This window comes from Tamandua tetradactyla, chromosome 25, assembly GCF_023851605.1.
Source record: "Tamandua tetradactyla isolate mTamTet1 chromosome 25, mTamTet1.pri, whole genome shotgun sequence".
Taxonomy (NCBI): Eukaryota; Metazoa; Chordata; class Mammalia; order Pilosa; family Myrmecophagidae; genus Tamandua; species Tamandua tetradactyla.
Window position 1 is genome coordinate 13469369 of NC_135351.1, and position 15817 is coordinate 13485185.

General features: G+C 40.9%; 1 protein-coding gene across 5 annotated transcripts in view; it reads left to right on the top strand.

The window, feature by feature from the left end:
• Window positions 1-15817, top strand: part of GCNT2 (glucosaminyl (N-acetyl) transferase 2 (I blood group)) — a 208094-nt gene that overhangs the window by 112925 nt on the left and 79352 nt on the right. The window contains exon 1 of one of the 5 annotated variants that reach the window (XM_077143648.1): window positions 3898-7418. The exons of the other annotated variants lie outside the window; for them this stretch is intronic. Within the exon in view, the coding sequence (XP_076999763.1) occupies window positions 6497-7418 (922 nt within the window). The 5' untranslated portion in view covers window positions 3898-6496. Of the gene's footprint in view, window positions 1-3897; window positions 7419-15817 lie in introns of those variants that run through there. 5 annotated transcript variants of the gene reach the window in all.

Here is a 15817-nt window from a genome sequence, read left to right on the forward strand (position 1 = left end):
AGAAGTGATACAATCTCATCTCATTTACCTAACGTTCTCAGTCAGTACAGCTGAGCCTCTCAAAGCTGCTTCAGCAAACATTTTGCTCTTACTTGACTTCGTAGATCTAGTGTTTCTGTTCATACCTTTGTCCTCTCAAGTTCTTTCCCAATTAAAGGATAGAAGCTAATTGGGAATGGAAAAACTAATCCCAGAACAATTATGAAAATATAATGAACTTTGCATTTATTTTGTTCAGTTAAGCAGAGGAAAGATGATTGAGGAGGTTTGTACCAAGGCAGAGTTGATGTATTGCTTTTCTAGCTAGGTCCCTACGTAGACTTCTGCTAGACCAGAAAAACACTCCTAGTAGAGTAAGATAACACCTCTGGAAACTAAGTATCTGATGAAGAAATCATGGAGGTATCTTCTAAACTGTGCTGTTCTAAAATAAAAATGAAAGCACTGACCATAATGGGTTTCAATACTTTTTTTTTTTTCTGGTTAAAAATTACACTTTCCAAATGCCCATATGTTTCTAGGCCCATTCAAAAAAGATCGAACAGGCAGTGTGTGCTGGGCTGTCTTCTAATTGCTGGGGATGCAGTAGGTAAACAGGATGCAAAAAGTCCCTGCTCTCCCGAAGCTCACTTTCTAGCCAAGAGTGGGACCATGCAATCTGATTGTAGTTTCCTGGTTTGAAAGATTTTCCTCTGCCGCTGCACCACACGAAGTTCTACATTTATAGCTCTCCACATTGAGCTCTTTGCTTATGTGTTCTTGCACTTTTTCTTGCAATTTCTCCAATTGAAATGCCTTTCCTGTACTCTCAGGTATCTAAATCTAACTTTTGACAGTCCCTTTTAACCGTCCCAGCTGCAGGAACTTTTTCCTCCTCTGAGCTCCATATTTAGTATATGTCTCCTTGTTTGGAAGTGATCTTAGCCTTCCTTGTTTGGGCAGCTGTTATTTTCAGCTGATATACAATCTCCTTTAGGACAGGGACCATATCCTAACCCCACTCCCTGCACTTCTTGGATTCTGCCACTATGCTTAGTGGACCGTCTTACAGTAGTGAATTATAACCTGTTTTAACTAGAAGGGACCATAGAAAACATCCTTTTTTAAAAGATGAAGCAGGTGGGAGTCTAAGGACATATAGTCAGTAGAAGATCGAAGAGCAATTATAGAATCCAGGTCTTCTGGATGCCTTGTGAGTTACATTGTGGAAGCCAATGGGCAACTCTTTCCTGACAAAGAAGAGAAAACACGTCTTGCATATGGTTTTCTCAAAAGTGCGATTAAAAGTTGTGCTTTTTGTTTTGTTTCATTTTGTCATTTAATCTTTCTGGCCAGTCCATCTGGTCAGAGTCTTTATTTATCAAAAATAAAAGATGTCAGTTGCTGTGTTTCCAGTTCTAGTTGAGTGCATTTATCCATGGGCACAGGGAATCATGGGGGATGTAGAGGCCATTCATTCATTCATTCAACACACATATAAACAGGTGATTATAATACTTCTACATAATGTATCATGTGTTGAGGTAATGGAAAAATAAGTCTATACCTTCCACTAAATCCCAGACATTAATTCCTTAGAGACCCTGGAACTTTAAGTCCTTCTCCTTCTGTCTTTTTTTCTTTATTTTTAAAAAAGAAGCAAATTGAACTGTGTATGAATGTGGTTGACAGGGAAAGTTTAGAGTCATATATGTCACCAGAAGGAAAGCCAAAGATTAAAACATGGGACTGTATAATTCAGTAAATCTTATAATAGACAATGACAGAGATTAATAGTACAAATATAAAAAATTTCCTCCATGAACTAGAACAAATGTATGAAACTATTACAAGGAGTAAATAATAGAATGGTATATGGGAAAGAAATGTGACTATTACAAACCAAGGACTATAGTTAACAGTGATATCTTAATTTTCTTTCATCATCCATAATAAATGTACCTCACCAATGTAAGGGATCAATTGATGATGGGTGAATAAGGGGTATGGGATATTTTGGGTTTTCTTTTTTCTTTTTCTGAAGCAACGAAAATATTCTAAATTGGTTGTGGTGATAAATGCACAACTATGTGATGATACTGTGAGACATTGTTGTATACTTTGGATGCATTGTATGATGTGTGAATATATCTTCATAAAATTGCATTAAAAAAGTAAATTAAGTGAAGCAATATTTGATATTCAGTGTACATCTACAGGTCTATACCCTTATTTGAAGCCTTGGAGTTATTTCTAGGAAACATTGTTAATGAAGACGTAGTTCATTCCTTTACCTCATAGTTTAAATGCTTTATTTGAATTTGCTGCTATTATTAAAGAGTGTATGATGCATTTATGGGCTGACAGGTACTTCTGACCAGGACTTTTGTTCCTCCTCTAGTTGGCAGGTGTTGCTTGGGAGAGCTTCTTACCTCAAGACCTTTGGTAGTAGTCCTTTGCCAATAAGATCAAGGCCAAGTTTTTCAGCCCATTAGCATGCAAATTGTTTCACAACTAGGTATGTCTCCCTCTAGTTTGACTTACCTGGCAAGCAGCCAACATGCAAGGTGCTCAGCTCTCTTCCACAAAAACTTTTTAGGCCTTGCAAAGTCAGACAAGTGCTACCTTGCCCTTTCACTCAGGATAACCTAGAGCTGCTGAAGACATGTAGGAGGAAAGACTTTTCCTCCTTTGAGTATTTTTATGTCTTTGAGAATCTAAGTCCTCCACTGTTGCACTTAATAGATTTACACTCTTCATTATTGGAGCTTTGTTCTACACAGCTTCATCATTTCCCAATGATTTTAAATAATGTACAAAAAATGACTTCTCAATAGAATAAAGGGGACAATAAACATGTCTAGCCTGATTAATTGCTAGTTCCTGAATAAATGCTTCCAAATGAGTGACAGAGCTGAGTTACCAGGCTGGGAAGTGTCAACTGTGTCCTTGGCTGTAACTGAGCTCCAGAGAAAAGGCAAGTAGGAAAGGCTGAGCTGTTCTGATATCTATTCTGGATCAGCAGGTTTTATGACTTATTAGGAAGGAAAGAGAATAGGTAACAGCCTCTATCTGTAGCAAGCAGGCCCCCCTTTCTCTCCCTTAATTGGGCTGCCTTTCTGTAGAAATCCCCAACCCCCCTCTCCTGACCTTCAGGACTGGGTAAAACTGCAGGCAAGTGAGATAAGACACCTGGGATGGGGACCCTCCTCTAATAGCTTATCTGCTTCTGCAATTTGCTTTGTGCCTTAAACTGACCAATTATCTTTCCTCTAATATTGCTATTTACTGTATTAGGCTTGCCCTATCTGTAGCATGTAATAGTGTCTATAAAAACCAGTGTTGCCTTTTGTTCAGGGCTCAGACTTTCGAGGTGACTCAGCTGAGCCCCGTGCGCATGAGCTAATAAATCACTTGCTTCCCGAAACTGTGGACCCTTAGTCTCAGCCTGCTCTAATTTCGTGGAACGTTCCTGGAGGCCTGCGGCCTCCATCCTGGTTTTCGCGCTACAATCTAACATGATAAGCAACGTTATTTGTTTGTTTGTTTGTTTTTGAGGGAGATTGTTCTAGTTTGCAAGCTGCTGGAAAGCGATACACCAGAAACGGAACTGCTTTTACAAAGGGAGTTTATTAAGTTGCAAGTTTACAGTTCTAAGGTTGTGAAAATGTCCAAATTAAGGAAAGACTATAGAAATGTCCAATCTAAGGCATCCAGTTAAAGATACTTCAGTTCAAGAAGACCGATGACATCAGAGTTTCTCTCTCAGCTGGAGAGGCACATGGTGAGATCTGCTAGCTTTTTTTTTCAATGGCTTCCCACGGACTCTGTTGATTCTGTTGGCTCTGGTGGCTCTAAAGCTTTTTCCAAAATGGTTCCCTCTTAAAGGGCCCCAGTAAGCAACCCCGCCTTTCTTCATGGAAACCACCTAATCAAAAGTTACCGCCCACAATTGGGTGGGTTGCATCTCCAGGGACACAATCAAAAAACTCCTGCCTGGCAATATTGAATGAGGATGAAAGAAACTTGGTTTTTCTGGGGTACATAACAGATTCAAACCGGCACGGGGAGTTAAAAATGTTTATTGTGGTAATTTATACACAGCATAAAGTTTTCCATTTTAATCACTTTGAAGTATACAATTTAGTGGTATCGCTTATATTCACAATGTTGAGCTGCCATCAGTGCCATCGCTTACCAAAACTTTTCCATCACCCCAAATGGAAATTCTGCAAATTAAACATTACGTAAGTGACTTTCAAAAAGTTCTCCTTTAAGAATGTGTTATACTAGAACCTGCGGGTGGGGGGAAATGGGACCAAGGACAGCCACAAGAGCAGACAGGAGAAAGAGCTGTATTTTTGAAACACAAACGATGCAGTTTCTAGGGCTGGATTGAATTCAGAAGTAACATGAAAGCTCCTAATTTGGCAAGTGTCTGTACTTCTTAATATAGTAACACTAATGTCTGTCTTCCAAGTTTCTGTAAATCTGAATGCAGTTGGCCATTTGGAAATCATAATGTGAACAGACTCCCTGAAATTTGTTGCCCTAATTCAGTTAGGTGTCTGTACATTTAACTCTTCTCCAGACTGCAAATATTTTCAAGTCCATCCTAAGCCCTAAGGCTTTGCCAAAGCAGCAACTGAAATTACCATCTGTTCTCTATAGAGTAGAGAGTAATCTACTATTTAAACATGTTAATGGCATTGAATGTTCCTTTATCATGGACTTTAGCTCATTGTCTTTGCTACCCCCCATAGAATACACTAATAATTAGATTGAGCTCCTTTATCCATATAATGTCTACATTTTCTTTTTCTACTTTGTCTAAAAAATTCAGGATGGGATATATTGAGTTTATTTATGATGAGTCTTATAGAATGAGGAGAATTTAGTAAGAGAAAGAGTTAAACTATGCACAAGCTAGAAGAATGAAAAATAAGAGCAATGAAAGCTAGGAAACTGAAAAAAACAGCGTGTTCAGGAAATGGCATGTCATTCAGTTGGAATTTGGGGTTCTTTGAGTCAATCAGTGAGTGGGAATGGTTTTTGTTTTTACCCGTGCCGAAAGCAAAGACTCACTTACTGCCCCACCGATTCTAAGACAGAGACTATTCAAAAGAAGAGAGAATATATCAAAGGATATTATGTCTTTGTGGGTTGGGGTGGGGGCTCAGTTTTAGTTGTAAATTAATGCTGTGGATGGAGGCTCTGAGTTATTAAGTCCAGAAAAATAGTGGGGGAAATTGGGAAGTCAGTAGTTGACTTGATGCTTTAGAAACCATTTTAGGAAGAGGATATGAAATAAAATGTATTAATCTATATGTTATTTAAAGGAGTTGGTAGAAAAGTGAAAGTTGAAGATGAGACCCTTCTATGTAAAAGAGCTTGATACCCCTTAGCCAAAAAGATACTGTATTTGCAAATAGGGAAAAACAACATATATTTCCTAGGTGGCTGATGGGAATTACCGAGCAGGTATAAAGCACCTCTGGACCATTAGCTTATGTTCACTGAGTGGTTAAAACCTGAATACCCATAAATCCCATAATCTGATCATCATTTGTGGCCAAGATCCAAGTTTTTTCCCATGAAGCTTTAAGGTCTCATCCAAATCAGGGGATACAACTCAGAACTTGTTCATTTGACCCTAACATTCTGTGACGAGTGCCATGAAAGATCCTGGGAGAGGGAAGAGAGGGATTGTCCCCTAAATTCAAAGTTGTGGTACCAGGAGCCCCTGCTGTTTCAGATTTCCTGGACTGAAACTCGAAGAAGCTCCTGTTTTAGCAAAGAGTTGGGCGGGGCTGGAAAGCCTCAAAAAAAAAGGAGCTGGATAAGATTATCTTTTATTTTAAATTCTATCACTTCAATCACTTTCCATTGAAGCAACATATTTGGGCCAGAGGCTGTGTTCCATCCCGGGGAAGAGTGTAAGGGATCAGGTTGTAGATCATTGCCCTGTAGCCAGCGGGGGCGAGTGCAGAGTCTGTTGGCTGAATAGCAGGAAACGGCACGCCTGCCTGAACACATCATTTCAACTCCAGCTTCCACGGTGCTAATTCCCCGAGCGGTAATAACAAGAAGGAAAAAAAAAAAAGAAGAAAAGCCATAGGAAATTAAAGAAAAGAGGTTATGAGAAACTAAATCTGCAGGGGGACAAAAAAAGAGTTGCCAGAGTGTTTGCACCCTATAGGAAAATAGCTAGCAGATGCAAACAGGGAGCTGGAGGGAGGGGAAAAAGGCTGGGCTTCAGCAACCTGCTCCTGGGATTTAGACAAAGGAGGTTTGAGAGAGACACAGAGAATGAGGCGGGATCAGTTTCTGATATCAGCATGGGGAGAGAGCCAGCAGCCGGAGTCCCGGGATAAAACTGAATAAATTCCCAGCATCTCCTTCCAGGTAGGAATTACTGTAGTATGTACCAAAATAAGAACTCGGAGAAAACAAAAGTAAGTTTGGGAAAGGACTTACAGGTTTTCCTGGTCTTTGAAATTCTGCTCATCTTTGAGGCATGCCTCCTTCATCGATGCGTTTCCTCTTTATAGTTCCTGTCTTGACTGTAATCATTTTGATAGTGTTCTATGTGTTCAATTTTGGGGGAGAGCAAAACACCCAGAAGATAAATATCTCAGAGACGCTGATGCTGTCTCAAGTTTGCACATCCTTTATCAAAGGGAAAACGTCTTTCCTGTGGAGAAGCAAACTGACTCTATCTGAGAAATCTTCTTGCAAGGAATACTTGATCCAAAGTCATTATATCATGGCCCCTTTATCAAAAGAGGAAGCTGAATTTCCTTTGGCGTATATCATGGTCATCCATCACAATTTCGATACATTTGCAAGACTCTTCAGGGCGATTTACATGCCCCAAAATGTCTATTGTGTTCACGTGGATGAGAAGGCAACGGTTGAATTTAAAGAGGCAGTGGACCAATTACTGAGCTGCTTCCCCAACGCTTTTCTGGCTTCTAAGATGGAGCCAGTTGTCTATGGTGGGATTTCCAGGCTCCAGGCCGATCTGAACTGCCTGAGGGACCTCATGACCTCCGAGGTTCCCTGGAAATATGTGATCAACACCTGTGGGCAAGATTTCCCCCTGAAAACCAACAAGGAAATAGTTCATTATTTGAAAGGGTTTAAGGGGAAAAATATCACCCCGGGAGTGCTACCCCCAGCTCATGCAATTGGACGGACTAAATATGTACACCGGGAGCACCTGGACAAAAAGCTGTCCTACGTGATAAGGACGACAGCACTGAAACCACCTCCGCCCCATAATCTCACCATTTACTTTGGCTCTGCCTATGTTGCTCTATCAAAAGAATTTACCGACTTTGTCCTCCATGATCCGCGGGCTGTTGATTTGCTCCAGTGGTCCAAAGATACTTTCAGTCCCGACGAACATTTCTGGGTGACACTCAATAGGATTCCAGGTACGTGGCTCCATATTTCATATGAAGGGGCTGTGCTCTATTTTAAAGGGCTGTTGAAGAACCTGCCATTTTTTTATGAGAAGTGGTAGATGACTGAAACTAAAACCAAAATATGTAAATCTCACCTTAATCCTTTTTCAGTGCAGAATGATGTTCTTTATGCAATCGTACAAATATTCCTGCCAAATCATACCTTTCAGTGGTATTGTTTTGTAGGTTATTACGTTCTTTTGCACACATCATCTTATTTACTTTTTACTGCAATAGATGTTAATGCTCTTAGACCATGCTGGTGCTCTTTCTTTCCCTTGAATTTGGGAAACTTGGCCAATTCCCTCAGTAGACCCACAAGACCTTCAGAGGCTTCTTCTTATCACTCAAGTCTCAACTCAGATAAACTGAAGTGACCATCCCATCCTGGTCATTCACCAGCGCATCACCCTATTTTTCCTTCTTTTCCCTGGAATTACCACATTTATTTATTTGTATGTTTTTTTTTTTTCTTGGGCCTCCTTTACACTAGCTCTATGAAGTCAGGCCATGTTCCATCTTGCTAACTGCTGTATCCTCAACGCTTAGAATACATAGTAAATGCTCAGCAAATATATATTAAGTGAATGTATGAGTGAAGGAATGAATGAATGGCAGAGCATGAGGCTTTATTACAGCATCATACTGTCTCCCAAAGACCCAGTGATCTGAGAAACATTTGGACTCATGTATAAGTCATGTTATAGAAGTAGGGTTTTTTTAAAAAGTTTTTTCTACAGTCAACTAATGAGATTCTAGGAGAAACGCCTTTCTTTCTCATCAAACACTTTCTACCTTTGCTAACTGACCAGATCAATTATTTGCTTAAATACACGAAGCATAATAGGATTTCTTCTGAAGAAAAGAGCAGGCATCGGACTCAATCAGAGATACAAAATGGATCTCTGATTAACTAGACAGTGTTCTTATAGCAACAGAAAAGCAATCACTGTTCTGATTCTTGGGGTGCTGCCAAGTTGGAAAAGCCAGTAGGTGCTTTCAAGCTGCCATGCAGAGCCAAGTGGGTAGTAAACACGCCAGCACTCTCTGGAAAATACCATGCTTGGCCTCTGAATCCCAGGGTGCCTTGCCTTGGGAGCAGAGCTTGCTTACATACCTCTTGTCCTCTTGGACAGCTTTTTCCTAACTTCCCTCTCCTTGTATCACCAGCTTTTTTGCATTTTGTCTGTTGTCTTCATCACTTTCATATAAATTTGGAATATTTGGCATCTAGAGGCTGTTTTCACATTTAAGTATTTATCCCCTTTCTAGTCTCACTTAAAATGTGTGGGACTAGCCATGTCGCTCCTCAGTTACTGTGTGGAGATGAAGGCATTTTGTAGTTTAGCAAAAGCCTGGATTAGCACCTTTTAAAAGAGAAAACATGGGTTTGGGTTTTGGGTTGAATATCTGTGGTTCCTTTGATAGCAGGGAAGTCCATCTTATCAGTGTCAGTCATTATAAGAAAAACAAGGAAAAGGGTATCTGTCATCCCTCTTTTTTCCTTAACCTCCTTTTCCTTTCTTGCCTTAGTCAAATAGACCTCAAGTAGGAGACTGAGAAGGATATCTAAGTAGGCAAGGAGTGAAAACCTAATTTGCTGTATGTTTGAGGGGTGGCATGCTGGCTTCTGCTTTGCCTTATCAGAGGTGGGACCCCATATAAACCATGGAACCTTGTGGAACCTCAAATCTCTCCAGCTACAAAATGAGGGGACCAAAAGGAAGTTCTCTTTCCATCCTGCGTATACTTTTTTTATGCAGAAAGCACAATTCCCCAAACTCTGCAAAGACCTAGCATACCAGCTATGGGGAATCTGTAGTGAGGGAGAAAGAAATGCTGGTAGCCCATTAGCATTGTCAAGTGCATGCCATTTCTTTTGCAGGAAATTGGTGGAGGGTTCTTCTGAGATCTTTCCAGAGAGGAAGGGGGACGCGGCTCAGGCCAATGGTGTGATTCTGCAAGGGATGCTTTTCAGGATAACATGGCATTTCCTGGGGCTCTGCCTCCTTCCTTTCTTTCTGGGTAACATCCTGGTTCAGGGAGAAAGCAGCAGGATATCCTGCTTGCCCAAATTACAAATGATTTTTTTTTAAAAACCAGAAACAAATCATCAAACGCTGTAGCCCTGGTGTTTGAGATGATCTTCAAAGCAGCATACTATTTGATCACACCCGCTAATAAGTCCAGTGGTTTTACGCTTGATCATTTGTTCCTCGTGATTTAAGATTTAGGATATGAATCTGGTCTTTTATTATTAGAAAATCCTTGATCAGAACAGCTCTTTTGTTTTCAGTATCATGCTTTAAGGGGGGGGGGGAAATTTTCAGAAAATGCTGCATAAACATCCTTCTTGCAAACCCGTAAGTGCAAATAATGTTGCTCCTTTCCTCCCTCAGTGTTTTTCTCTGCCGCCTGCCTCAATATCCTATTAAAATATTTGTGCTAAAAAATCCCTACAGTCTTTCTAACATAAGAGTAATCTGACCAATAAGAATGATTTTTTTCAGTGTATTTACCCTAAATGGTTTTGTTTTTACATTTTATCGTAGTAATGTTCAAGTGCACACAAAAGTAGGGTGATTAATAAATGAGCCCCATGGGCTCATCACCCACCTTCAGCAATGATGACTGAGGTCTACCAAATTTCATCTCTCTCCCTACAACCCACCTCATACCATACTAGGCTACTATAAGCAAAATGCAGATATTCTGTCATTTCATTTGTAAACAATATGTATGCATCTCAAATGGACTTCTTTATTTTACTTTATTTTATGATTATTACTATTTTTGTATGCTGTATGGCAGGGGTCACATTTCATTCTTTTTCCATGGGCGTATTCCATTATTGCAGCACTATTTGTTGAATTTCTGTTGTTTGGTTGTTTGTTTTCCTTTATTTGTTTTTGGGAAGTACATGGGCCAAGAAGAGAACCCAGGTCTCCTGCGTGGCAGATGGGAATTCTACCACTGAACCATCCTTGCACCCCCCCCTTTTTTTTTTTTAATGTAATCACAAGACCATTAACACATCTAAAAAAATTAACCGTCGTTCTTTGATACCTCAAAATTTCCCATCTCCTTTCTTACCATTTTTTTTCCCAACAAGAACAATTGGACCAAGAAAACATTTCATGCCTTATAAATAGTATCAGAAAACATAGTGAAAACAGTTCAAAATGGGTGAGACTGAATAAAATTGATATTCACAGAAATAGCGGAAAATCATTTATTCTCATGCTTGTGTGTAAGTGTTGTCTTCCATTGAGAGAATTATTTCTGTGCTTTAGTTTTCCACCTCTAAGCTTTTTCTACACTGCTTTAGAAACGGGCCTGGAATATTCTAGAAGGAGGAGCTTAGAGGTCCCTGTCTCCCATCCATGCTCATGGGAGGCCAGCTGTGAGTGGCGGTTTTCTTGTCCTCTGTGGCTCATCTAGTTCTGTCCCTCTGGCTGGCTTCTCAAAGGAAGCCCTCCAGGTTTGTGAATTTCTCTGGCTCAGGCTGCATAAGAACAGGCTCTGATAGCAAGAGCTTGGCTGAATCCTCACACACATTTATATTTTCTAACTTCTCAGATCTTTGTAATTGCTGCTATATGTTACCGTAAAGACCCCCTTTTCTGTAGCTCTTCTAGCTCTCCCTGCTGCATTTTCATTTGCTCCATTGCTCCAAGGCTGGGTGCCAGAGGCCATTTAGATTTTTGCTTTAAGCCTTGTTTAACTATTGAACGTCTGCAGAAGCTGCTGCTGGTCTCATTTTTCAGTCTCGTTCCCATGGCTGAATTATCTCCTTATCACACTTCAGGGATGGTTCCCCTTTGAGACAGAGGCAGAGCTGCTGCCTCTTTGGCTTTAGATACCCACCTCTCCCCACAACTGCCTAAGTTTTTGAATCTTTGCTCTTGTCCTACTCTGACCTTTCTCACCCCTTGATATTTTTCTTCTATAAGAAGGTTGTCATTTGCCTCTCTTCCTTTTTCCATTTCATGTACATCTTTTTTTTCCCAGAGCCCTTTTGTCAAATAAATTATCCTGACTTCAGCAGGGCCCGCCTGCTCAGAGTTCCTTATTTTTCAATTGTCTAAAAATAGCATGTTTCCTACTTTGATTTATTTTGCTTTTGTAACTGTGACTTTTATTTAGATGTGCACATTCTTTGGGAGTGTGTTATGACTCTTTAGATCGCAAATGACAGAAATTCAGCTCATAGAAGCTTAAATAGCAGCTTACATGGTCGCCAGAATTTACAAGGTCACAGAATTGAGATGTAAGATGGGCTCCAAATAAAGCAGGATTGAGGGTGGAAAGGACTTTTCTTGCCAGGTCTTCCTTCTGTGGGGTGACCTACCATTCTCCTTTGGCCAGGTCTGAGGGGGTTCCTGGGGTATGAGACTTTCAGGGCCAAAATGGGGGGAATTCCCAGGCAAACCCAGGACAAACTGGCCAAACCTATCTGTCTGCCTTTGTCTGTATGGGTTTTTCTTCTTCTCCAACTCACCTCAGGGTGGTAGAGAAAGCTCTAGATTTGCTAGGGCTGACAGCTGGCATTCCTGGGCTGGGGGCACTCCATGGGGGCTGGGAGAGAGGGAGTAAGCCTGTATTCTTTTTGTTTCAGCCAGGAGAACTCAGATTGGTCTTGCTTTGTCCAAATTCCCATCTCGAAACAAATCAGGGGTGATGAGTCTGCTGGCCAGCCATGTCTGGGTCACTTACCCAGCCAGGACCTAAGGACTGGAGCTGGTCATGGCAGTGGATGGCTCCTTAAGCTTTGCCCAGCATTGCTCTAAGCGTAACCACCATGTTTACTGCAAGGTGGTTCCCTATCCTATAGCCAGACTACTGTGAATGAGCTTCTCCATGTGATATTAGAGATTCAGTGAGGTATATATAGGACTTTAACCACTTGAGTGATTTCAGTTGGGAAAATACCAATTAAATTATTTGTGGCAAAGGCATAATCTTTTTTAAAAAATTATTTTGAAAATAATAGTGTCACTTTATTACATTTGAGTAGCAGTTAGCTTATAAATTTCTTATACATCATCTCCTTTAATCCTTATGAGAATCCTATAAAAGGGGGCCTGTAGTTCCCATTTTGCAGATGAGAAAATTTAATACTCAGAAAGCTTGTATGACTTGTCCAGAGACAAATATTGCACATACCTAGTAAGGATCAAACCTTAAAAGAACGTCTGAGGACGGGAGAGGTAAGACTTATGTCACACACTACTGTTAATTGGACTTTGTGTTATGCGTTCTTCATTTAATTATTGCAGCAACCACAGGTATTCAGAAGATGGAATTTAGCTAATTCTAAGTCTCATTAAGCTTGTGTAATGGTTATGTAATTGGACTTTCTCCCCAAGAGTCTTCTCCCTCCTTCCTTATTTCATCCTGAATTTAGTCCCTGTTCTCAGAACTTTTGGCTTTCTCGTGTGAGCAGAAGGAACAGGAAGGTGAAGGTAATGTTTATAGAACACCTGCTGTGGTTTGCATGATTGCCTTTTAATCTTCATAAGAATCCCAACCGGCTGGTACTTCTGTGCACATTGTACAAATGAGAGGCTGGGATCAGAGGGGTAGTGAGCCCTGTTCCAAAGGCAGGGAGCACAGTGCAGGAGAGACCGTGGGTGACGTGTCTCTCAAGCTCTACAGGCTCAAAACTGAACACATGCTCCCCACTTCATGTGTCCCTGCTTCATAAACAACCCTTCCCGCCATTAGCTTAGACCTGCAAGCTGGGTCGTCTCTCCCTCCTGGTTCTCATACCGTATCCCTGCAGATTTGACTCTCCCTGGGAATACAGGAATTAAGGGCTCTGCTGCAGAATGGAGAGAATGAGGTTGGAAGCCTGGATCCTCCATGTACTAGCCATGTGGCCGGGCATTTATGAAGTTTAGTTCTAGCGTGGTGTTGTAGCCCAGAAGTCAAAAGCAAGAACCCTGGAGCCTAACTGACTGAATTCAAATTCTTGCTCTCCATTTATAAGCAGTTGGGCAAGTTACCTAACTTTTTTGTGCCTTTGTTTCCATATCTATAAAGTGGAGATTACAAAAATATTTATATCAATTGTTTTTAAAATGAGCTAGCGCGGAACCTGGCACATCTATTAAGTGTTGGCTGCTATCATCATCAATTGTATTATCATTTTCATAAAATGGGCATTCATTCAATAAATATTTATTAAAAGACCTAGGCACTGTGCTAGGTACTGGGATATAGTAGCAAGTAAGACAAATAAGGGCCCTACCCTCATGGAGCATATATTCTAGAAGAGGGAGACAGATCATAGAAACTAGACAGAGAAGCAAGATAATTGCACATGATGCTAAGTGCTGTGAAGGAAGTATGTAGGCTGATACAGGAAGGGACCTCCTTTAGGTGGGTGGGTTGGGAAATGAGCTTCCTAATGAAGGGGCTCATGAATTTTATCCCCCAGAAATGCAAATGAGATAGCCGTGTGCTTGGGGAAGAGTTTTCATGCAGATGGACTGAAGTCCTGAGGTGTGAGAGAGCCCCGTGTGTTAAAGAAGCTGCAAGATTGCGGTGTGCTTTGCAACTTATTGTTTTTTTGTGTGTATATATTCTTTTTCACAATAACAAAAAAAAAAAGAAGCCAATGTGGCGATCCAGTAAGCTTGGGCAAAAGCAAGAGGTTGGAAGTGGAGGAGAGGCCTACCTTTCTGGGTAGGCCAGGTAACAAGGTGCAATCCTAAAAGCCAAGGAGAGTCATGGTTGTTAGGTCTGGAAATGACATGAGCCAAGAGCTCCTAGTTCCTAGGGCCGTTGAAGAGGAAGTAGACAATGTGAGTGCCAACCCCACACAGTGTCCTCTACAAAAGAAACATTTAATTAACTATTTAGCTGTTGACCTCTCATATCTGGTGCCATCGCCCATCCTTCTTCATCTATCTCCTACTACAGTACAAATCCTTTCTAATTAGCTTCTCTGACTTCATTCTCAACCTGTTTTAGATCCTCCACAGTGCAAGAATGACCTTTATAAAATGCAGCTATGGTCATGAGGTCACATCTTTCTCCTTCTTTGAAACCTTCTATGGATTCCCATCACCAACAGCATAAAGTCTGAGCTACTTTGCTGGGCACTGGGAGCTCATCACAATCTGGCCCCCACTGGCCTTTCCAGCACCTTCTCTAGCTCTGCTCCCCCTTGCAGACTGAACTCCAGAACACATGTGGGCCCCATATGTGTCCCTTCCAGCATCCCTGCCTTGACATTTGCCTGTCCCTCTGCTTGGAGGCTCTGGCATGCTATTGATCCTCACCTGACCCACTTGGGCTCTTTCTTTAAGATTCAGCCTCAGAGTCTCAATCTCTAAAAATCCTTTCTTAATTCTCACTCCTGACTCCTGTAGCAAATTGTGCCATTTTCAGCCTCACCAAGTTGTGTTTATTTGTGATCCTAGTGGTCTTCTTGACTGAAGCTCAAGGGTGGCAACTGTGGCTGATTATTTTTTTGCTTTCCTTATAACTAGTATACTTCTAGTACATGAGCAATATGTTTAATGTATGAAACTCAGTTATACACGCACGCATGCATTGTGTGTGAATTTTGTGAGCATGAAGTGGAAACAAGGATTCTGCATGTTCCTAAGATGGGTCTTGGTTTCCATGGCTCACTCATGTTCAAGATAGAGTATGTATCTGTCTCATGACATAGCTCCTTAGTTCCAGCCACATTCTTCATTTGATGCCCGTTAGAAGAAAAAACTATCTAGATCAAGATTGAAGGGGAAATTTGGATGTATTGAAATTATAGAGTGGCTATGTGTCTTTTTTTTTTTTTTTTTTTTTTGCATGGGCAGACACCAGGAATCGAACCTGGGTCTCCAGCACAGAAGACAAGAATTCTGCCATGGAGCCACCGTGGCCCACCCTATGTGTCATCTTAATGTGACATATTCTTAAGGGATTTTTCTAGAGGAATTTTGACTGTATTTTTTTTTTCTCTAAACATACAGATTTACAATTTAATTTCCAAGTATACTTAGTTTCCTAGGCTATTCCAAGCAAATACCACAAAATGCATTGGGTTAAACAATGGTAATTTATTTGTGTACAGTTTTGAGGCCAGGAAAATGTTCAAATCAAGGCATCATCAAGGTGATGCTTTCTTCCTGAAGACTAGCTGCTGGTATCCTAGGCTCCTTTGTCAATGGCAAGGCACAGGGCAGCATCTGCTGGTGTCTCCTTCTCTCTCCCAGGTTTTGTTGATTTCAGCTTCTTGCGTCAGTGGTTTTCTCTTTCTCTGTTGGAATTTCATTCTCTTATTTCAATCCAATAAGAGGATTAAAGACCCATCCTGAATGAGGTGGGTCACACCTTAACTGAAGTAGTCTCATGAG